The 24,341-nt window shown below is 41.6% G+C and overlaps 1 protein-coding gene across 2 annotated transcripts in view; it reads right to left on the reverse strand.

The window, feature by feature from the left end:
* Positions 1-24,341, reverse strand: part of PHACTR1 (phosphatase and actin regulator 1) — a gene marked incomplete at its 3' end in the record, with an annotated part of 311,992 nt that overhangs the window by 281,388 nt on the left and 6,263 nt on the right. For both annotated transcript variants that reach the window (XM_080639593.1, XM_080639594.1), the window contains exon 2: positions 16,782-16,928. In XM_080639593.1, coding sequence (XP_080495719.1) covers positions 16,782-16,893 — 112 coding nt within the window. In that variant the 5' untranslated portion in view covers positions 16,894-16,928. The remainder of the gene's footprint in view (positions 1-16,781; positions 16,929-24,341) is intronic.

Below are 24,341 nucleotides of genomic sequence, written 5' to 3' on the forward strand. Positions count from 1 at the left end.
CAAACCCCTGAATTGTCTGTCCTTTAGACATACAGAGATCAAGAGCTCAGAACCCAGTGCATCAGTTCCTCTGTATTAACATCTAACTCAGATCCATCTAATTCAGCAGTGTCTACTAATATTTCAATATGGTCAATTAATCTGCTAGCACTTCTAGGATGAGAAACACTGGAAAGTTGGAGGTTTTCATCTTGCTGGTGCACTAGTGTACTAATACAACAAAGTATATAGCAAATCAGTGCCTTCATCAGGCCAGAAATTCCCCTTCTAATGTAGGGACCACGAGGTCAGCTGCAAATTACTTTCCAGAGGGCATCATGAGGACAATAGCTTTTTTTGGAATAACTTTCCCTAGGATATAGTTTTTCCTGGATAGAAATACATACATTTCTAGGATCTGCCAGATTGGCCATGCATGCGCTGTAGAGGTGCTCTCTGACTGCAGAGAAAAGTACACAGACTTACAAATATCCAGAGACAGGCTTATATTACTGCTCTGACCGGGTTGCTTCAGATCTGGAAATCTCTGGGAAATGTTTGGCAGACATGGATTTCTTTCCCACAGAGAAACTATGTTTGGGCAGAAACCCCAAGCAGCCCAGCACATCTGGCAACAATAAACCTGTAAAACTCAAGAGATGTTATGAGGCTGTGTGGGCCAGCAGCCCAAGCTGGGTAGAAGAGGCTATGGAAAAACTAATGGCATACTGTGATCAGGGACCTGGGGAACACTCCTGCATTCCTAAAACTGGGCGTGTAACCCAGGTACATCCCAGCTGCGTATTGAGGTGCACATCAGACATGCATCTGTGGCCCTGATTTCCAAGAGGTTGGGCTAGCAAAATCAGTTTGACCCAACTAAACTGATCATGAAGCAGGGAAACCACAAGGCTCTAAAGAACAGTTATGAGTGAGAGCAGGAACAACTATTTGAGTTTATGTGGTGAAGTCTCCCCCTTTCTCTCTAATGTCTGTTAGCTGCACTCTTCTGTGCATAAGCATAGCCCAGTTCTGAACACAATACTTTGTAGGATCACAAAGAGTTCTGAAGAGGTGTGCCAGCACCTCAGGGTTTGTGCTGTGCCTCCTGAGACAATGCAAAAGTCCTAATGGGAATGAATATATGAGAACTTCATCTGCCCCACCTCCTGCCAATACTTATATTTGGGACTGGGACTGGTTTACTGTATCTTTTCTGAAGCAAATGCAAAAAGAAAGAAGGTTCTGAGATTATTAGAGACTCAGACAAGCTGAAGAAATGGGCCCATGTGAACCTCATGAGGTTCAACAAGGCCAAGTGCAAGGTCCTGTACCTGAGCTGAGGTAACGCCCAGTATCAATACAGGCTAAGGGATGAAAGGATTGAGAGTAGCCCTGTAGAGAAAGACCTGGAGGTACTGGTGGATGAAAAACTGAACACAATCTTGCAACGTGCACCTGCAACTCAGAAAGCCAACCACATCCTGGGCCACATCAAAAGGAACATGGCCAGCAAGTTCAGGGAGGGAATGCTGCTCCTTCCCTCTGTTCTGGTAAGACCCCATCTGAAGTACTGCATCCAGCTCTGGAGCCCTCAGCACAGGGAAGACGTGGACCTGTTGGAGCGGGTCCAGAGAAAGGCCACAAATACGATCATATGGCTTGAGCACCTGTCAGTGAGGAAAGGCTGAGAGAGTTGGGGTTGTTTAGCCTGAAGAACAGAAGGCTCAAGGAAGACCTTATTGCAGCCTTTCAGTACATAAAGAAGGTTTATGAGAAAGATGGGGACAGACTTTTTAGCAGAGCCTGTTGTGATAGGATAAGGGGTAATAGTTTAAAACTAAAAGAGAGGAAATTTAGATTAGATATAAGAAAGAACTTTTTTACACTCAGGGTGATGAAGCATTTGAACACATTGCCCTGAGAGCAAGCAGATGCCCCACCCCTGGAAATGTTCAAGGTCAGGTGAATGGGGCTCTGAACAACTTGGTCCAGTTGAAGATATCCCTGCTCACTGCAGGGAGGGGTTGGACTAGATCACCTTTAAAGGGCCCTTCAAACCTGAATGATTCTATGATGATCTCCACAGAGCAGCTTTTCACTTGCAACATAGAGACAGATTCAGGAAGACACTTCCAATGTTTGATAACGATGAACCTAAGTGCATCAGTGCTTTCCTGAACTGGGTCATTCCACAGTCACAATAAACCAAAGCAGGAAGAGGCCAGGGAAGTCAGTATCCAGTATCATCGTGAGACACCAGTTCCTTTTTTGTCATGGCTAATTATAGAACTGTAATAGGCTATGTATGTATTTATTTGAAGAAGGATGCTGTGATGGTGATCTATCAGAAGCTGTGTGTAACAGAAGCTCACTTTGCAGCAAATTTAAATACTAACCACAGTGATCATCACACTACAGCTCCTGTAAGACATATTTCATCATCTTCCTCAAAGGGCATTTCAAATATGATGCAGCAATTCCACCTCACAGAGAAACTAATTAAATATAGCCATCTAGTTACCGTTGTACCAGTGAACCTTAATTACCCTGCAACCCTTTAAAGGTTGTTTTGGGAGACTCGATAGAGTGTAAAAAGTAAGCAGAGCTTCAGAAAACTATTTCCTATCCATCAGGGACTAATAGTTGTATTATGTAAGAAGGCCTTTGGACAGACACATAATTTAAATGAACAGGAAATCAGTCAGACCTATTTTTCTGAACATTTTTCATTTGTGTTCAAGCCACTCTGAACTACCCCAAAACTGCATTAGAGGGAAACTTATTTGCTCATATTTTGTGTCCTTTTCCTAAGGGCAGAGGTAAGAGAAAGAAGCCTGAAAAAAATACAAAGGCATCACTCTTACTTAACTCAGGAGCTACAAGAAAAGGCTTCTAAGGTGAGGGGTGCATTGCAGCAAACACATCGTGGTAAACCTCATCAGATAAACCATGCAAGTGCAGCAACAACATATTGCAATGACATAAGAAGCTTCTCTGCATGAGATGTATGCTTTATCCTCTGCTCTGAGGCCAAAGTGGTTTCAGGGTACCGTTGAATGAGTAGCTAAAGGGTTGAAAATGAAGCTTTATTGGCTTTTATCATCACTCTTTCAGCTGATACAAAGAACAATAAAGAGAAGCTCGTTACAAATAACTGCTAGCTCTCCAATCTCAAAAGATGACTGTGATGCAGACTTCAGAAGGGAGGGTGAGTCCCTCAGAGACAGTATCCTTCCATCCACATGGAATTGGCACAGGATTAAGGAAGGGGATTCCTTAGGGATAAGCATCAGAGGGCTCTGTCAGACAAAAAAGTTTAGCACTCAAGGTTTTAGTTTACAGGTGAGAATAAAAACTTTTAAGGACACACATAAATACCTCTGCAGTTGTGCCACAAGGTAGAAGAGATATAGCAAGAAAAAATATCTTAGGCTCAAATAAAACACTGTGCATAGAGATTTATAGGAACTTTCTTGCTAATGTTCTATGGGAAGTAATAAAAGATATTAAATAAAAAAAAAACACACACACACAAAAAAAACCCTCTAAAATACATTAAGCAGGAAAAAAAAAAAAAAACAACCAAAAAAAAAAAAAAACACACACAAAAAAAAAAAAACCACCACCACCCCAGCACATTCAATTCTAGCTCAGAGGAACATCTTTCTTCAGTCCAACAATATTCTTTTCAGGGAAATAAATACATCTTAATGATTTAATCCGCTCTGGCCATTCTCCTCCTCACTCCACAAATACCAGTTCTTCCCAGAAAATATCTTGTTTCCTCCTAAAATTTGGAGAGGAAAAATTGTTAGCAAATACAATTATTAAACTCACCATGACTGGAGAAAGACACAATACAGGTCTTCTGTCCACCAGTTAAATCCTTTCTTTTTGTATCATTTCTAGGTCTTCTGAGCTTCCTCCTCATGGAGGAAGGAGATTACCTATCCTGGAGTCTTCAGGGCATGCTTGAAGACGGGAAGGACAAGAAGGCATATTCTTTCGTTCATTGAATGTACACACTGTGAGCAGCAGCAATAATACACACACACACAAAATAAAACAAATCACAGAATATCAGGAATTGGAAGGGACCTCAAAAGATCATCTAGTCCAATCCCCCTGCCAGAGCAGGAACACCAAGATGAGGTTACACAGGAATGTGTCCAGGCGGGTTTTGAATGTCTCTGGAGAAGAAGACTCCACAACCCCCCTGGGCAGCCTGTTCCAGTGTTCCGTCACCCTCACTGAGAAGAAATTTCTTCTCAAGTGTAAGTGGAACCTCTTGTGTTCCAGTTTGAGCCCACTACCCCTTGTCTTACCATTGGTTGTCACCGAGAAGAGCCTGGCTCCATCCTCGTGACACTCACCCTTTATATATTTATAAATGTTAATGAGGTCACTCCTCAGTCTCCTCTTTTCCAAACTAAAGAGACCCAGCTCCCTCAGCCTCTCCTCATAAGGGAGATGCTCCACTCCCTTAATCATCTTTGTCACCCTGCGCTGGACTCTCTCCAGCAGTTCCCTGTCCTTCTTTAACTGAGGGGCCCAGAACTGGACACAATATTCCAGATGCGGTCTCACCAGGGCAGAGTAGAGGAGAAGGAGAACCTCTCTTGACCTACTCACCACCCCCCTTCTAATACACCCCAGGATGCCATTGGCCTTCTTGGCCACAAGGGCACAGTGCTGGCTCATGGTCATCCTGCTGTCCACCAGGACCCCCAGGTCCCTTTCCCCTACACTGCTCTCTAATAGGTTATTCCCCAACCTGTACTGGAACCTGGGGTTGTTCCTACCCAGATGTAACACTCTACACTTCCCCTTGTTATATTTCATCCCATTTTTCACAGCCCAACTCTCCAGCCAGTCCAGGTCTCGCTGGATGGCAGCACAGCCTTCTGGCATGTCAACCACTCCTCCCCGCTTAGTGTCATCAGCAAACTTGCTGATAGTACACTCAATTCCCTCATCCAGGTCATTGATGAAGATACTGAATAATACTGGCCCCAGCACTGACCCTTGAGGCACTCCACTAGATACCGGCCCCCAACTAGACTCCGCTCCATTGACCACAACAAATAGGTGACCAAAACAAATAGGTGAGGGCACCTTTATATACAGTCCTGGATCTTTTTATAAGATAGCAACAATAGCTAAACCAAAATATGAAAGGTGATTTAAACTACTGAAAATATCTTCTTCAAGCTCCAACCTACATTTTCTTGCTTAATCCACTTTAAAACTCTGCCTTAAATTCAGTGTGAAACTCCAACAACTCTGGATTTTACTATGACTAATACTATCACCCAGTCCACTTTCTCAGTATATCCCTTCTATCTCTTGCTGACAATAATCTTTTTTCTCCCTGTTATGAGCTTTAATGAAAGCTAAGTGACTCCTTAGTCATCACACTGATATATAGCTGATACAATATTTTACTTCAGCAGACAGAGGGAAGAAAGAAGTTTAAAAGCAGCATGTATCTCCGAAAGATAAGCAAGCTGGTCCTACATTTTGCTCCCTCTCAACACTAGGCATTACTTTAAGTTGCAGCTGGCTACAAATATCAGTAAGCATTGCCAAAAGCCAAAGAGAAACATCATCTGAAGCAGCTATGATGAAGGAAGGAACACCTATCACTGCTTCTGACCAGTCTACCTGTCACTGACTTTGGTAATTGAAAGAACAAGTGCACATCTTTTGGAGCAATCGCTTTGCTGCCCATTTTAAGCCTTTTAAATTCATGCTGGTTAACAGATGGTCCCTGCACGCTCCTAAAGCTGCTGACACATATCTCTAGGTATATATACAGCCACTTAGGTGAGTACCTGCTAAGATCGTGTTTCTGATGCCAAGGGCAGCATTAACCATGAGCAGCTAAGTTTAGTAAGCCCTGCCATGTTTTAATGACCCCACATGCCCTCTCTTGCCTTCATTTTGGTGACACTTTCCCCTGGTCATTTCCTATTTTTATGAGGAAGCCTGTCAACAAAAAGCTCTATTCCATCTGTGTAATGATACTTCCCAACCAAACATTTTTGCCACTCTCTCCTTGGGTCTCCTTTAACACTGACAGAGCTGTTACATGCACTGCTTGCAGAAAGAAAAACTTGCAAGGTCAGCCCCCAAGGTCATTCAATGATGGTTATCATGTTTCCTTTAAAAAATAAATATTATTTATAAATTAATTTGTCCCCAAAATTATTTCAAGCAATCTTATCAAATTTATCTCACAGAGTGGTTTGTTCTTCTGAGCTTTGGGATAAGACTAAATTACAAATTGAGCTTTATTGATTTCTTCATACCTTATAATTACAGGCTATTATTTTACTGATTTTTAGTTAACCCCAGTTAATTTTTTATTACTAGCTTTGAAATGCTCCAAGGTTTTGCCACACTTCCACACAAAGGAAATTAAAATTATCAATTGCTTTCCATTTATCTCTAGATATTTCAACCTAGTTAGTAATTGTGATGATTTTGATACAAAATCTTGAAGTTTTTTGGAAAACCACTCATCACATCAGTGAAATCTTAAAAGAGCCTTGATATGTAGTGTCAATCATAAGAAATGATGAACAGTGATGATAAGGCAAAATTAAATTGTTCATGAAAGGATGAATATGCCAAATTGCTTTAAATATTAACAATGACTACTCATCAGCAGCTTAATGCAGTTTATTCCTAACTCTCCACCTCAGTATTTTCAATAAACCACCTTCATCCACAAGGACCCAAAGAGCATTCACTAAGCAGAGAGCAGGAGTGATCATCACTATGGGGAAGGATTGCCTAAACCAGGTTTGTGGAAGCACCATGTAGATTATACAGCTCTTTATCAAAGGTCCTAAGGATACAGGGTGATCATTGAAAGCCATAGGTCCCAGCTTACAGCTTTAAATGCTGGTGTGGCAACTCTCCCAAGCTAGTAGAGACAGCCTTCAAGAAGCCACAGGCCATATTGCTGCTGCCAGCACAAGTAGCCCAGATACACACAGGAGAATGGAAAAGGCAGCACGAAAAGAGAGACACCACCAACAACAAAACCCTACAGAAGGCAGAAGCTGAGAGCATTGCATGAGATACTCAACTACAGACCTCTCCACCAACAGTCTGCACAACCTTCACACACCCACGTGCTCCTACAAGTAAGGCTGAGCACAATGAAGAGCCATTCTCCTCCGAATGTTAGAGATACATCAAGCATAACCACATCAAGGTCTCTCTGTATTTGTTTCTAGCACTTCTAGCACTATTACAAGGATACAGATAATTATGCAGAAGTAAAAAAGTTATGTATGAAAACTGTACTATCATGATCTCAGCAAGGAGAACAAACGACTGTTACAGATGTCAGATGGCAGTAATCTCTTTCTCAAGGAATACTGCAATATAACTATTAATTTCTCATTTCACCCAACTGGGGGCATGTTTTATGTTCTCAGAGAGATTCCTATGGCTTAGTGCAAACCTTTAGCAAAATGGGACTAGCCTGAGACAGTCTCTTTTAACTTAAGGCTGTTTCCAATGGCTTAACACTGTTGTAACACCTGACTAACTTTGTTTTTTTGACTGACTGAGGTAACAGAGGAACATTTTTCCCCAAGGACAGGTACCCCAGTCAGTTCTCAAATCAAACCACCGGTAGCTTCCTTACCGTTTTATCCACTGAACAGAAATAAGGACACACGGGCAGGCAAGGGCCACATTCAAAATGGTTCATTCCCAGTTTGGGGCGGCAAGCTTGCATCAGGCTTTAACTATTTCCAACACTCCAACAAAGAATTAGATTTAGCTTGATGAAATTTCTCTTCCATTTCAATAATGCATCAAGTATTTAATTTGCTTATAAACTATTAACCAGATGTCTGTTTGTCCAAGGACTGTAAGCACTAACCATAAAAATAATACTGTACCATAAATTATGCATAGCAAGGATTTCTGATTAATCAAAACATGCACTGCAGTTGTTATCCATCATAGTTAAAATGGCATGTGTCCATACAGTACATAAGCATGCAAACGCTTGTCACATACTTCCTTATCTTACATACTTCGTAACCAGAATGAAAACCACAGTGAATCTGGAGTGCAGAAGAAACACAGGCATTTTATTTTTCAACTCCACCTCCCTGTTTTCTTGCTGAATTTGCTACTCATTCAAAACCTTCTTTAGACAACATCTTCATTTTGCTTCTTAACAGACTGAATTGTAATTTCAAGATATGAAAAGTAATATAAAGTCTGCAGTAAAGGCAGTAATTATCTGCTTTCAAATATTCAGTAACATTGGCTCCACAAAACCTACAGAACCTCTGTACTGAGAGTCAAGCAACAGCCTCAGCACATCGGTATAAAACAAGACCATCAAGCATTCTAAATGAAGGCAACAGAATTACATGATTATAACGGTCACTGCATGATTATGAATTTTTTTACCCTAAAAGATTCTGAAGAAAACATTTTTGATGACTATATCAATAAATTGTATTACCATGTAAAATACATTAATATAATTAAAGTGTTAGAAGTGACACTTTTTGCACCTTATCTGCAAGAGATACATTGTCAGGAACATTTGTCACCAAGAAATCGTGAGTGCAGCGAAGTTTTATTTTGCCACACAAGTATAATAATCCACACCGATTCTATGGTTTAAAATCTAAGCACAAGATTCAACTGCTATTAAGACAGTATTTCATTAGCACTGACATTTTATATTATCTGAAAACAGACAACCCAGGACATTCTTTGTGCACTAATGACTTTTGTCATACTGCAAAAAACTTACAAACTTTAAGACTTATTCTGAAGGCACATACACGCCTAGCTGTGAGTATTACTGAGAGGAGTCCCAGTGAAACCAATTAGATGACTCAGAGTAATTAAGCATTAAAATTAATTATACCTGTTACTGAGAATTAAGCCTATTCTTTTTACTAGATTTTACAGCTAATAATTCTGAACAGGGTTGCCAGTGATGACTATTTTATCTGAAGTTTTGGAAAAATTTATTTTCCTTAAAGACCAAGTTCCAATAAGAAAACTGTGGCTCCTGATGAAACAAAAAAAATAAAAGGATTTTTTGGTGAGGCACTGGAATGGGCTGCCCAGGGAAGTTGTGAAAGCTCCATCCCTGGTGGTGTTCAAGGCCAGGGATGTCCCTGCCCATGGCAGAGGGGTTGGAACTAGATGATCTTAAGGTGCTTTCCAACCCTAACTATTCTATGATTCTATGATTTTGCAGGAATAAATTCAATTGTGTTAACCCAACAGGCTCATCGAGCAAAAGATGATATAGATTATAAAGACAAATACAGAGATAACTTCTTACTTACATCAATTTTCTTGAAGAACCAGGTTAGCAACAAAACACTACAGCACCCTTAAAATTACATGTACTGCAGACAGCTGTAAGAGGCATCAGGTCTGCATATTCTGATCCTAAGGCAAACATGTACCTTCCTTCCTTCTATCTCCTGTCATGGCTGTTCTACAGCAATGTTGGTGACACCGACTGCATGGGTATCAGCTCCCCCCACCCAGCACAGCAAAGTGATGTACATGTGCAGTGACACAAAAATGGTTAAGACAGCAAAGCCTTTATTTTCTTTTTTTTTTTTTAGCGAATTCCAACATATTCAGCATTCAGAGCAATGGATCTTGTCTCATCTCCCTCTTGCCAGTTCCATCATTTTGACTAACTCTGCTTCATTTTGACCAACTATACCTTTCCCTTCAAATTGTCCCCTATTTGCTAACTAAAGCCTGCATCAACAATTCCTTTTGGATGACATCTAATGAAACAGAGGCATCGCTCCCTTTTTACAGGACCTAGAGAACCTGTAAACGTACACCCATGTGGCACTCACAGAAGGTCATAGTCTTAAACCAAAGGTCTCCAAAGCCAAATACAAGAGTTAAAACTTCAGTTGCTGTTAAGACCTCAACCCTCAAAACAGACTGTTTACCTGTCATATACAATGTTGATACACAGCTGCTTTCAGCCACTCCACTTACCCCTGGTAAGGGCCAGTCATCTCAAATGGTATATTTCTGCCACACATATTTTTGTGGGTAGCTTTCAGTTTGGAGCCTCTCTTTTCCTGGTGTGTGCACTCATGCTCTTGTGGTTGGAAAACAGCCTCAAAATAAGTGACAGGCACACATCTGATCTCTAGCTATACTCCGAATTAAGCAGCATTAAGACTAACAATTTAATTAAATTGCAGGCACAAGTTTTGGTAATGCAAAGCCTCATGGTGAAAGAGGCCAGTTCTTCAGTCCCTTTTATAAAGCTATTAAGAGATGCTTTCTCAAAACCAGTGATTTGGCTTCCTAAGTACGAGAGGATCTCCATGACAATAATCTGAGACAGTGATTAGAGCAGAGAGAAAAAGTGGAATTTTTCCAAGAGCACATTTTTACTAACCTTTCTCCAGAAAGAAATAAAATTTTAGAAAATATTAGAAAATATTAGAAAGCCTACTACTGCATATTTCTCTCTCCCCCCATTCTCCTGAGCCCAATCTTTTCTACCTGAAATCTTAAAGCCACCATTATTTGAAAGTATGTTTCAAAACACAAATATGCCCTTCAGATTACCCCTTCAACAGCATTTTTAATCTGTGTGCTCAATAAATCCAAAGTAGTTTAAATTCTTATATCATTTTAGGGATTATTTATTCTAATCGTGAAACCATGCAGAATGTTTTATTATGGATATACACAAACATATGCTGGCTAAATAGGAAAGAAAAAACACAGTGCCAAATGTGATAACATTTCAAATTACTTCAGAAATGATTAACTGGGTTAGTGTACTAAATCATATGTACAGATGACCAGGGGCAAACTCAGAAACTTCAAAACAGATTTCTGAATCAATTGATGGGTTTTAGTGAAAATTAAAAATGGATATGATGGAGATTTCCTGCAGAAAATCCAGTCATTTCGCTTTATTTTAAGCTATTTGGCATTTACCCACCTCAGTGAGCTGTATATATATTCTTTCTTATTTTACACAGCGACAAAATAAAGTTCACAACTTCCTCCTTGTTCACTGCAGAAAAATGTATCATATCCTTCTAGCCAAACAACGTGTATGAGACCGATCCACATGACATTATCTTTCCATTAGAAAGGAAATCACACATCATTTTACTCTCTGAGAAGTATTCAGCACAGCTCTAAAGCTATATAATGGAATGAATACAGTGATATAAGCAGTAACAGTAAGGCAGCCTACCATGAAGGCTGTAAGAAGTGCTAGGGTCCAAAAAGACTGTGGAAACTACCAGGACACTGAAAATGGAAGCGTCTTTCAATTTCAACTTATGCCCAGTTCAGATCGGTGAAGTTCCTGTGTATAAAACCAACAGCCACCCTTCGTGTCCTGGCTTTCCCCCACCAGCTCTGTATCACGGAAACAGCCAACTACGAACATTTCCCAGCTCGCTAACATTTGTCTCAGCCATTCAGCAGTTTCTGCCAGGATCCTCCTCCCTCTTTACACCCTGTGAATTAATTCTGCTTGCAGCAGCACTAGCACAGGCTGCCATGGCTTTTTTTCCTTCCCCCAACATGAGTTATTCATCAGTGCTTAAGAACAGTAAAAGGTACCAAGTTCACTTGCCTTGCCAGACATAAGACCTTTCTTCTCTATACATGGCAAAATTGTGCAGAGCCCCTCAGCCCTTTCCCTCTCAGCTTTGCTTTCCCAGAACACATTCCAGGAGAACATGTGGCTCCATATCACAAAGAGATAAAACGGAACTTTCATCATTGAAGGGAAGCAGAGATGTATATTTCTACAATCTGGCTCAGATTCCTGGCTGAACTCAACAAATGACTTACGTCACTTGAGAATCCAGCCACTTCAGTGAGATGACTGGCTGATTTCAGTATACTCAAAATCTGTGCTGCAGTTCATGGTCGAGAGAGACAGCTGGGCTCCATAGCTAGCACAAGCTGCACCATCCCTATCAGGCCTGCTCTGTTGCTGCTCCTCTCTCGCCAACTTCAAAGTCCAGCATGTGCACTCCTCTGGCCACCAACTTCCATTCAGTTGCACCACTGGTACATGCTTCTAAGTCGGGGTGGGTAAGATACATTCTCATTCAAAAACTCCCCTCATTCAACAGCACGGAAGCTAAACACATTCTTCCTGAAGGAACATCCCCTCTCTGCTGTAGTACTGCTACTGCTAGCTGCTAGTACAGCTACTGCAGTAATTTTGACCTCACATCTCCAAGACGGTGTCTTGCTTTCTCCCTGAGTCTCCAATCCCAGGTTAAATTCTAAGTAGACAATCAGCCTTGTGTAAACAAAGACTGAACTTTAGTCACCTCCTGAACGATCTCAGGAAGGTCTCATGGCAGCTGAGATAAAGACAACTTCTTGCACCACTATACAAGAAGTCAGTCTGCTAGAATCAACTTTGCAAAGGATTGCAGGACAAAGCTTCCTCCTTTTTGGCTAGGAAGGAGTATCTGTCTGTAGATATCGGGTCTGTATACAGAAGTAGCTTCAATAGTAACTAACTCTTGAAGAGCTAAAAGAGAACCTGATCAGATCAACTGAGTGTGGTAGTCCCTTTTCCCCTAATAAACATTGATAACATTCTGGCAGGGATTCCCCAAGCAGCCACATGAAGAGGGAGGCAGAAGAAAAGCTCACACATCTTAGATCATTTAGTGAGAGTGTTATGTGATCTACTTGCTTATTAGCCATCACCTCTGTTCACTTACCAATCTTGGAAGCCACCTACCATGCACTGCCATTTTAAAAGTGTAATATTTTGCAACAGAAAGAATAGAAATCTGTCAAAACCTGTAAGAGGTCAACACCTGTAAAAAACTTTTCAAATTGTCAGCTGGCGCAGGACCAGGAAAGAGATTATGCTATTGGACAACTGTCACAGATGGAGGCCCAAGTTTTCAGAAGTAATTTGGGATTAGCTTTTAGATGCCTGAATCAGAAAGTTAGAAATAGAATTTGAAAACTGCTTTTAATAAGATCTGTATGAAAAGCCAAGACATGGAGCCAAGCCAGATTGCTAATCAGAATAAAGAAAACAAAAGATCACCATCTGAAAGTGAGAGCACATTCCTCTAGTGTCACACTGGAGGAAGTCTCTCAGAAAATTAAAAAATTAATTTATGTATGTGGACTTATTCAGTATCAACTATGCAAAAAGAATTCATATCTATCTATAGTTTTATGATGTTATGTAGCTACATTAATTTTTGCAGAAGAGGTAATTTAAATCCTTTGGGAAACATTACCCTCTTGATATAAGCACATAACTCATATTAATAGGATTTGCATACGTATAACAGCAGGCAGAATAACCCTGAGTTTCGAAAACAGCTTTGTATTTTAATCAGTTTGGGAACACCAGCAAAAAACCCATACCAGGGACAATTAATTGAACACCATTTGTTAACTCATGCTAGGTAATAAACACGAGTTAATTGATCAATATTTAAAAGCAAACACAATAAACAAGTATATTTTGGAAAATAAAACAAAGCAAAACTGTTAATATAATCAGAAGAGATGGACAGGTAGAAGGCGCACTGTTAATCACTTATAAATTGTGGCTTTTTACAATCCAGACCAAATCTTTGGTATACCCAAATTGCATAATTGACTCTGTGTATGCAGTCTCCCAGCTGTTCAACAATACAGATAACAGCAGTAATGGTATAATTATAACTTACAGCTGAAGTAGATAAAAACCTGATAGTTCTTAACTAGTGGTTGCAATTAAGAATGGAGAAGAGCAGCATTCACTGCAACTGCTTATGTTTCATTAATAAAAGTGGATTTTAAAGTTCCAATACAGCAGAGCAGCTGCATGCTGCACCCAAGCCCTGACCATGTCCTGACAGAAGACAATGACCAAGGAACCCAGCTCGACTTGTGGCAGCTGTAGGAAAAATAGCTTTGTAAGCATTGGTTAAGCAGCAGATGTAGCTGTGGAATGCACTAAATGGAAAGCCAGCACAAAGCACATAAGAGGTTATTTCCTCCACCCCAAGTGTCACTTTAGTTTCGACTGCATCAGTGAGTTGAAGAGACAGCATTATCATAGAATCACAGAATATCAGGATGGTAGGGACCTCAATGGTCAGCTGGTCCAACTTTTCTAGGCAAAGCATGACCTAGATTAGATGTCCCAGCACCCTGTCCAGCCAAATCTTAAGTGTCCAGTGTTGGGGAGCATTACTTCCTTTCTACCAGCTTCCTCTTGCACAGGCAAAATTACACACACTTCTGCACACACATGTGCACTGCCAGCCCACGGACAGAGAGGGGTAACACCACAAGGCGGGGCACGCAATTTCTACCCGCGGCAGAAAGCCAAGCCACCGCTGCCGGGCCCAGGAGCGCCGGCCGGCGCTTCAGCACCAGGGGCAGCGGACAGCAGCCGCTCGGCCTGGTCCTTCGCCACCGCACGGCAGGAGGCCTGGCCACTCCGCCGCCTGGACCGGCAGCACCCCAGGGACACGCGGGGACACCCATCATGGCACGTCAGTCACCAGCAGCGGCAATGCGCCTGAGAACCTGCTCAGTTTAGAATCAGCTGGGTTTTTTTCCACACATACCCCAGAGAAACAAATTCACTAGCACTGCACCACATCAGTAAGTTTCAAAAGCAAACCCTGCACCACAAAGTTTCATCAAGTAGGAGCAAAAGTGGCCAAACAAATTTTCTCACAGACGTTCTCTTGGAATAGCAAGTTCTCAAGACCAGGCTGCTTGGTTTGTGCTTTCTAAGCAAACAGAAGAGTAAAACCAGCAGCTCAGAAATGAAGTGGGTACCAGCGACACATTTCTCTTGCTTTCGGCTTGCTCACTCAATACTGGTTGCTAAGCAATTTATTATTTTTTTTAAGCTCAAAACTACTCACTGCCAGATAGATTAATGAAAACACACACTTGCACTACTTACAACATTCTTCATTTATATTTCTTGATACACCAGTACTGTTTCTTTCAATTATTTCTTTTAAAGGAATTCCATTCCCAGGCTTGAAAGTAAAGAGAGACAAGGGGAGGGGAGGAGCAGAAAGAAGCTAAGTGTAATTATCAAATTTTTCAGTGGATTGCAGGAAAGAGGCACCCAGAGACTTGCATATCCTCTGGGACTTGTAGCAAAGACAGCATGCCTAGCTCAGCATAGAGATGTGAGGCACCAGGTGACCCGAAGGTGCCTTGCTCTTAACTGGTTTACCTATTTATAACTACATGACATAACATTACCTGTGACAGCACAAGTCAGCGCAGGGTTATTTCAGCAGTCAACCATATACAATCTTTTTTTATTTACACCTTACATACAGTGATGCGCTTTCCATTTTCACACTCAGTTCTTTAAAAACTTGGCATCTGGCACTGTCTTGCAACCCATGCCCTGAAATGCAACTCAACTTACCTACGGCTTGGTAATTTTTAACAAATCATGATGTGAAAGAAATAACGACCCACCACACAATGTAATCAACCACTCCATCAATGGTAAAACCGAACTGCATATTAGCCATTACCAAGGGTGTAATTACAGCAGGGATAACTGGAGGGGGACAGGAATCAGCTCCATCCCCAAACAGAAGATAGAACACATCTCTGCCACTCCAACTTTCTGTCAGCTGAAAGGGGGAAGGATAGATGGGGGAGACTGCAGCACAGCAAGGAACAACTCTGAGGCAGCTCTTTTCCCTTCACAGCTGGCAGTGAGCTGACAGGCTCAGCATCAAAGACTGTTACACAGTTGGGTCATTTTGTGCGCTGCTGCTGCTCCGACATGAGGGAGGCTGCAGTAGAGCTTCCTGGCCACAGATTCTCCCTCACACACACAGACCCCCCATGAACAGAGGAAGTCTGGTTTGGTGCAAAGAACCAACATAAAGAACTTTCTTTTCCTTTGTTTTTGAGAGCAAGTAACCTCTGATGTAGTCTACTGTTGACAAAGCCCATAAGGAAAGAAAAGGTCAGGAAAGGAGAGAAAACCACAGGCCTATTAACAAAGAAACAGGATAGTCAACCATGTGCAGGATGAACTGAAGGGGATAGCTGAAATCTCAAGGGAACCATGAGGAAGAGGTGGCAGAGAGGAAGGAGCAGGAGTGGAGAAGGGGGGTGGAAAGGTCAGATAGAGACTTACATGAGGCTTATCCCAATACCAGGCAGCAGAAGGTGAAAGTGGGGAGCTGGAGGTGTCTTGGTAGAAAGCATCGGGCTGTACACCCATGGAGAGTCACAAAAAGTGATGCAGAGGCAACAGGGGACCTCATGAGACAGAAAAAGTGGACAACGCAGGTGCAAGTTTCTTGCACTTTTGTGGCACAAACCCATCAGGGAAGAAGGCAAAGAGTGAGAGGGCAAAAGACTCTCAAAACTCTAAGGGCAGCATCTCCAGCAGGGATGTCAAAGGAACCTGGTGAGGAGGAACAGACCAGGAGTCTTACGGGGAAGCGGCAGCCCGCTCTGCGGGCTGACCGGATGGAGCGCTAGGAGAGAGGTGGCTTTGATGGCCCGAATAGTGAAGGGATGTGAGAGCCAGCGGGGTAACGGGAGCCCGGGGAGGTGCAAAGAAACGGGCACCAGGAGAGGGCCGGGCGGCGGAACCCGGGGAGCCCGCCGGCGCTGGGGGGGGGAGGAGGCCGCTGCGCCGGGGGCGGCCCCTTCCCTCCTGCCCCTCCGCCGCGGGGCAGCCGCCGCCAGTCCGCGGGAGGCGCTCAGTGAGGCGGGCAGTCCCCCCCGCGCCGTGCCGGGCTATCCCTCACCTGTGTCGAGGTTGAAGGAGATGCGGGCCTCGGCGAGGTAGGGGGTGTCGCTCTTGGAGCGGACGCGGCGGATAGGTCTGCGGTCGATGTCCTCCTCAGAAGATGCCGCCATTAATGTGGGCACGGTGAGCAGCGTGGCCCGGCGAGCTGGCGAGGGCGAGCGGCCGCGTGGGGTGGCCGGGCGAGGAGGGGGCAGGCGGGGAGGTATGAGGGAGAGAGGCAGGGGGAGGGGAGGACAGGGAAGGAGAGAGGGAAAGGGAGAAAAAAGCGCAGGGAGGGAGGGAGAGAGAAAGGGAAAACCCGTCAAGGATCTCCGGACGGGAGCGGCCGCGGCGGCCCTGCCCGCTGCCCCTGACCCTCCCCACCGGCAGCGCCTCCGCTGGCCGAGCCCCGCCAGCGGCCGCTCGCCTCAAGGCGGCGACCTTCGCTCCGGGGAGCCGGAGCGGTGTGTCCCCGCCCACAGCCCAGGGGAGGCCAGGGGCAGGATCGCAGCTGAGGGGTCGCCGCCACTCTGGCTGAGGTGGTTTCACACCCCCAGGGCAGGCTCCCAGCTGAGGTGACAGCCGCCCCCACCAAGCACCGTGGCGTGGTTGAGATGCCACATGCCCCCACCATGGCCTGGCTGGGGGAGATGGCACCTCCCGCCGCAGTCTTGGGCACCCTGAAACACTCTCTTCTAGGCTAGGAGACACAAAACTCAAAGCGCGGCTGGATCGAGACGTGGTGGGAAGTCTGAGGGCTCATTCCTTCACTTCCTCCTTGTCTTCGCTTGGGCAAACCCATTAAGTAAACCACAATGGTTGGCAAGGCCAAGCACTTTAAAATGCCAGGGGGAGTGAGACACCTACGCTCAATGTTTAACACTGGCCATCGATTAGAGCTTGGGACTCATATACACAAGTTACTCTGGCAGGTCTTTGAGAAAAAAGAAACCAACATGACCATACGCAAAATATCAGTGAATCCATTCTCCACCTGCGAAGTGGGAACAATGTTTTGTTGCTTCTGCCCTGTTCCATCTTCTCTATTTAGTAATCAGCAATTTATGTAGAAGTTCTACCTCTGTGGTTGTGGGCTGCCTGCCGTGTTAGGGCACAAGTTTCAGTTGGGACTTCTAGATGTTAGTATAATACAAATAATTGAAAATGCTGTTAAAGAAAAAAAGTGTAGCACAAAAGTACAGCACAAAGTGAGAGTTAAACAATTAAAGTGTGTGCCAGGGAGTGCACTGGTTCATCCCATTTAACATAGATTTTTTAAAGAAAACCCAGTCTGCTTAAAGTCACTAAGTTGTCACTACTTCCAAAATCTATTGTTTTGGTCAACCTCAGTGAGAAAAAGGACCAGGCAATGCCAGGGCTCAGTAACTCTGAAGGCAATGATAGTAGCATTAGCTGGTCTGAGTTTTGGGTGACAGCTGTGTTGGTCTTTCCTGTAGAATCAAGAGTTTCTGTCCCACTTTTGCAAATGGAACCTATAGAGGTTTTGGGGTGTGCTGAATGTTCTTCCATGGTCATGATGTAGGGTTTAGCTGGTCTGCTGTTAGTTCTAATCCCTTCATGACTGTTCACGAGAACTTTCATGGTTTTGGATGCCAGGAGTCGATAAGTTACATTTTTATCTTGTTTGCAAAGCCATTCTCTTTTGCTCTGACCTCACAGGCTCACCCTAGCTAAAAGAGGGGAAAACAGTTAGTACTTGCAGGAGAATTTTTGAAAGGATCCCTGTTAATACATATGCAGGTGCTTGTAGTTAGACAGCTGTGACATCCTTGGATGTCTGGTGAACCATCATGCTACTTGAGAAGGAGGAGGTACCATCTGGTCTATCTGCATCTCAAAAAAAGTCTTTAATTAACATCATGTGGTGCTTGGGGTGGTCTTACCATTATCAAGGTTGAAGCAGATCCTAGCTTCTTCCAAGTAAGGAGTGTCACTCTTAGACCGAAGTCTTCTGATGGGTCTCCGGTCTATGTCATCCTCAGAAGATGCTGTCATCAGAGTGGGCACGGTGAGAAGAGTTGCCCGACGAGCTGGTAAAAAAGAACAAATGAAGAGGAGGATAGCAGGAGAAAGGAGAAATGGGAGGAAAAGGGAGTTAGAAGAAAGAAAAAAAGAAGACAGAAAATCACTCAATGGAAAAGAAGCTCTGTAGCAGGTACAAGAGGCTGTTTGCTTAAGGTTGCTGCCTCAGGTGCTGCAGAACTTAAGGGCTGCTCTGAATGATACCAAAAAGAGAAAAGATTTCTATGTTGTATGCCCCAAAGACACAGGTTATAGCTCAGTTCCTGCCACAGATTGCTTGTTCAAAGTTCCTAGTTTTGCCACTTGAACCGCTCTTTTCAGAGCTTCTCAATAGCTGCAGCCTTTTTCTGAATACTGTTTTTGAGGCTGTGATGCCAGAATAATGGAAGTATTTGTTTGCTTGATTTGCAGAAATTGGTGGAAGCTGTGCTTGAGACACGTGATGTGGTGCCTACAGCAACTATTCCAAAACTCAGTTTCTTGTTGTCTTGATTTGGGTATTCAAAATTAACAGCTACTTTTGCTCTTGATCACTTTATGTCTTAGTTTCTTAGCTGTGGAACAGGGATAATTGTCCTTTTCTTTCACTAGGGATTCCATGAAAAGATAAATTTGTTAATATTTGTAAGGTATTCATATACTTTAGTGAAACACCAATGAAAAGCCCATGAGGAAATAAAGATTTCTATCTTCTGAACAGGGTTTAAATGGCTTGGGCAATGCCTTCAAGGAGGAGAATACAAAATATTTAATAGTGGCTCTTTAAGTAATGCTGCCCACTCCATGCATTGATAAAACAAATGGTAGGATAGTGAAAAATTTGTGTCATCATGCAACTAGAAACCATACTATAATACATATGTGTAAGGTGACTGAATTAATGTTGCAGAGGCCACCTTCATTCTGCCATTGCCTAAGTATTTAGCACTTGAACTTAAGCCTCAGTGACTTCCCTCTAATGTAGGTGGGTTTTATGTGAAATGTAATTATGAGTGACTGTTGAATGCTTTGGGTACTGAGCCTATAAATGACAAATCACAAACAGAAGAGCCTCCATAAATACATCCACCTCAATTCTCCCTCTGAGTAGAAAAAGATTATCACAAATGCTAGATGGATCTGGCTGATCACTGAAAGCATGAGCACCGTGCACAAGTACCTGCCCATTGTTTTTCCTTCCCCTCCACCTCATATATAGCTGGAAAAAGAATTTCAGCTTGAAAGCCCATCCTTAACACTTAACGTACAACTATTAACATTAACTTTCACGTGGGAACCTGTAAGAGCCTAAACCCTGGGTGTTTCTTCTCTTTGGACATTATCTGCCTTAAAAGTCTTTATCTGAGAGATTCTGCAAAGTCTACACTTCCAATAACTAATTATGAACTATATTTTCCTGCTGGGACTGGAAAGCATGACTGATCATGAGTAAGAGCATATTCTGCAGCCTGATAACTGTGATTCTTTCTTTTAAGAGTTTTTTAGAGTTCCAAATAATACCTGTCAATCAGAAGCCTTCAGATGCCTAAAACCTGACTTCAGCGTTAGGTAAGATAGCATATAATTAGTATGAGTTAGCAAAGCTGTCATACTCTATTTTTCAATTTGCAGCTTTATGCAGTTTACTAAACAAGCAAATCTGTGCTGCTGGAGCTAGCAGTTATTTCTGGTCTAACTTACTTGTTTCCTGGTTTTAAATAGATTCCTTTCAAGTTTTTGCTCATTTCTAACCTAGCATTTGAATTTGCAGTAAAAACAGAGGGCAAGCATTGAAATTGATCTAATGGGGTCAACTATTTAGATTAAGCTAAAGTAAACACTGCAACTAGACTGTAAATTATTACTCCCTTGTAACATGGATGTACAGTAATGAAGATAGAATGGAAAATTTCTGCCATGGAGAATTTTGTGTACTGCATCATCAAATTTACACTTAAGGAAGTTTCATCTGTATACGAAGTCAGGATTGTAAAAAATATCTCATAAAACAACCATGTAAAAGATTTGGTTTTTAAAACTGGAATGATCTAGGTGTAGTTGAAGTCAGTGAAAGGGCACCCATGTATTTCAGGGTTGGCTGGATCACAGCACGGGAGTCTATTTGAAAAAAAATTCAACACCAAATTGCATATACATTTATAGTTAACAGAGAACGAGTGGGATTTTCTGTATAATTGTTTATAAATCATTTTTACCTTTGGGGTCAAAATATTGGGATCTGGCTTGTATTTGTTTTGACTAGAAGTAGGTGGATGGTGAAAAACGTTTCCTGGAGTAATCACTATGTATTACTTTGACAATCATGATTATCTCTCCTTTACGGGTATTACCAAAAGGAGTTTTCAAGAATGACTGGAAATTTGAAGTAAACATTGGAAAAAACTCAGAGGAAGCTAGTAAGTATTAAAATGGTTTGCAATAAAAACCTAAGATCGATTCTTATGCAGTCGCAGAACTGGAAAGTATCACTGATCACATTCTGGTATACATACAGTCATGATGAATATTTATGTATGCTATAAATTTACCCCTTTTCCTAACTGTAATCCATAGCACTCCTTATTACAAGAATGATTTACCAAATATTTCTTAGCAAAGCTGTCAACAGTTACCCAATGTGACTATTGGGTCCACTCCAGGTAACCCAGCAATATCTCTGTTTTGAGCTGCTCTCCACAAAGCAGCTCAGTCTCTAGGACGCATTTTTAGGCGATGGTTTTTCAGAAAAGTGTGAAAGTGTCCTCTTGAAGGTCATGAAGTAAAGGAAGGGCATTATGATACACATTAAGGGGCCCCCTTACACTACAAATGGATTTGAGACCAGTGTCCGAAAACTCCTTTTCAGCAGGGACTCTAGCAGGATATGGAGGGCAAATCAGTCATTTTGGTTAAATTCTTTCATTCTCTTTGCATTGTTCCTCATAGTGTTACCCCACAATTGGCACATTGTGTCAACTTCTTGCCTGCTATTTGTTAGAAAGGGAAAAGGTTTCTTATGGAGGAAAAATACCTTAAAAATAGAAATGCCATAATGAATGTAATGACACCTTAGAACCAATTGTATGTAATCTGACATTTTTTGTCTCAAAATATTGTCAGTTACTGAAGTACAATGCAACTATATGTTTGGGAGAAGGGAATGTGAAATATGTAAATTATCATATTCCATGGTCAGAGGCATTTTGAACATACCATTTCAATATATTTAGTTAAAACTACAGGTCACTCAGGTTTTGAATGACATTTGAATTTACTGAAAACATGGAGGCAGTTTGCAAAGAATTTTTGATGGTTTCCAATTTTTCTGTTAAAATACATTTCCACATATTTTAGTAAAAATATTACTACTAATTTTGTTTACCAAGAACTAGCTTTATGTTTTAAAGAGTTACAATATTGATTTTCTTTTAAGACTTGTATTTTTTAGAAAAATTTTGGACATGTTAATGTTGGAAAAAATTCTGAGGTAAAACACCATCCTCATAAAAATTACAGAAAACATGAAATATTAATCTATATTTTTTGATCCACCTCTAAGAATTGACTTTTGTTAAATTGTTTTTAAAATATCTCATTGGTGACACAGATACCCTGGTCATTTTTGGCTTGATAAGGTCTTCATCTAGCAACCCGTATTTAAACAGCAGATTCTTACCTCAAAATGCAAAGTCTTTTGAGATGTGATGATTTTAGTCTTAGTACAAGAGAAGTGCTGAAATGTTTCTGTTGGAAATGTCCACATCTAGGTGCATCGCAAGGAGTATGTTTCTGAAGCATTTTATCACAAGGAACTTCAGATAACATGGAAATAACTATAAAGGAATCTGGTTTACATCAGAAATCTTTAAGGCTTTTTTTTTTTTTTTTTTTTGAGTAAAATCTCATTTCTCAGAGCAAATTTTGAACAACTTTGCAGAATACTTATGAAAATATTTTAGGTGCAGTGCTGCTGTTGCTGATTAAAGGCCAGGTTGGATGAGGCCCTGGGTGATATGGTTTAGTGTGGGGTGTCCCTGCCCATGGCAGGGGGGTTGGAACTAGGTGATCTCAAGGTCCTTTCCAACCCTATTCTATGATTCTATGATTAATTAGGATACTTTCTTGATACTTTTTTTTGTTAGAGAAACACATGAGCTTCTTACTCAGTTCTCCTCCTTCATGCTTCTGTGGAAAGGGCTAGCAATGTAGATAATGCACACAGAAATGTATTTTTGGCTAAGTATAAGCTTTAAAAATGCTAGTTTGATGCACCTAGAACATGATATTCCAGCTATGCTAAAAAAGAAAAGCTATTAGATTGCAAATATTATTCTGTAAAGGCAGACTAATCAATGGGTCCAAATGGATGTTTACCTGGAAAATAATCTTTTGGTGGGATTTAATGTGAGTTCACTTTTGTCTTATTTTAAATGCAACTGATAAAGAACACCATTTGAAGGATCAGAGATGGCAAATGGGGCACGGCAGGCAAGAGGGGAAGAGAGCAGAACGTGTGCAAGCACTTGAGAGGACATAATTTGTGATTTACGAAGAATGATTGTGTCTCCTAGATAAACACAGAAGCACATGCATATGGATTGCGCCATGTCTCTAAAGCAAAGCTGTTGAGATCTTTGACACCATTTTGATGGACACCAGTAATCTGAAAGAAAGCACTTAGATGCATAGTATTCAAGCAAAGGCCTGAGGGTTGCAAACAATAGTACACATGCAAAAGGATATCCACTTTCATACACATGCTCGTTATGCTGGTTTATGATATTTGGGTAAATGTCTGCAATATGCCTAAGTAGCATTTTTTGCTACATTTTAAAGGAAACATGCTTGTTCCTCTGCTGTTGTGTCCAAAAGCATAGGTTTCAGAAAGCTGGCTATTAAAAATAAAAAAATAAATCAGCTAAATAATTGTGAAACAGAGGCAAGAGGAGGCTTAGTTATTTAAAAGTAATTTTTAGTAGAAAAAAAAATAGATTTAGTTTTCAGAATGCAATCTTTCAAGTGTGAGCCATGCATAGGATTTCTGAAGTTTTTTTATATTTAGGGATATAGAGAATTGGATCTGAAATATCCTAGTTTTATTCAGCTATGCTATGGAGCATTAGAAGATGCATTTTTCTTCTGACTTGTATTTGGCTGACTGGAAATTGAAATAAATGAACGAAAAGTAGCTGAAGTACAGTTACTGCAACTCATCATGAGCTATTTTTATGCAATTGGTAAAGCTAGGCTGCCTGACTCTGCAAAGCCAGAAACTCTGATCCTGGCACTCAGGTGCCTGTCCCTGAATTCTCAATATTGGGGATATGCCAGAGTAGGAGGTGGGAAGGGGTGTGTGGGGGGGAGAGTTTAAAAAAGATGAGGAAAGATTGATGTTAAAAAGTTACTTCATGGGATTTAAGGGGAGAGAAACTGCATCGGAAATGCACACTTGCTTCTACTAATTCTTCTGTTATTAGTCTAAGAATTAGAGACATCAAATGAATAAATAAAAAAAACCCTGTAAAATAACAACTTTGAAAATATGTTAATCTACAGA

This window comes from Psittacula echo, assembly GCF_963264785.1.
Source record: "Psittacula echo genome assembly, chromosome: 2".
Taxonomy (NCBI): Eukaryota; Metazoa; Chordata; class Aves; order Psittaciformes; family Psittacidae; genus Psittacula; species Psittacula echo.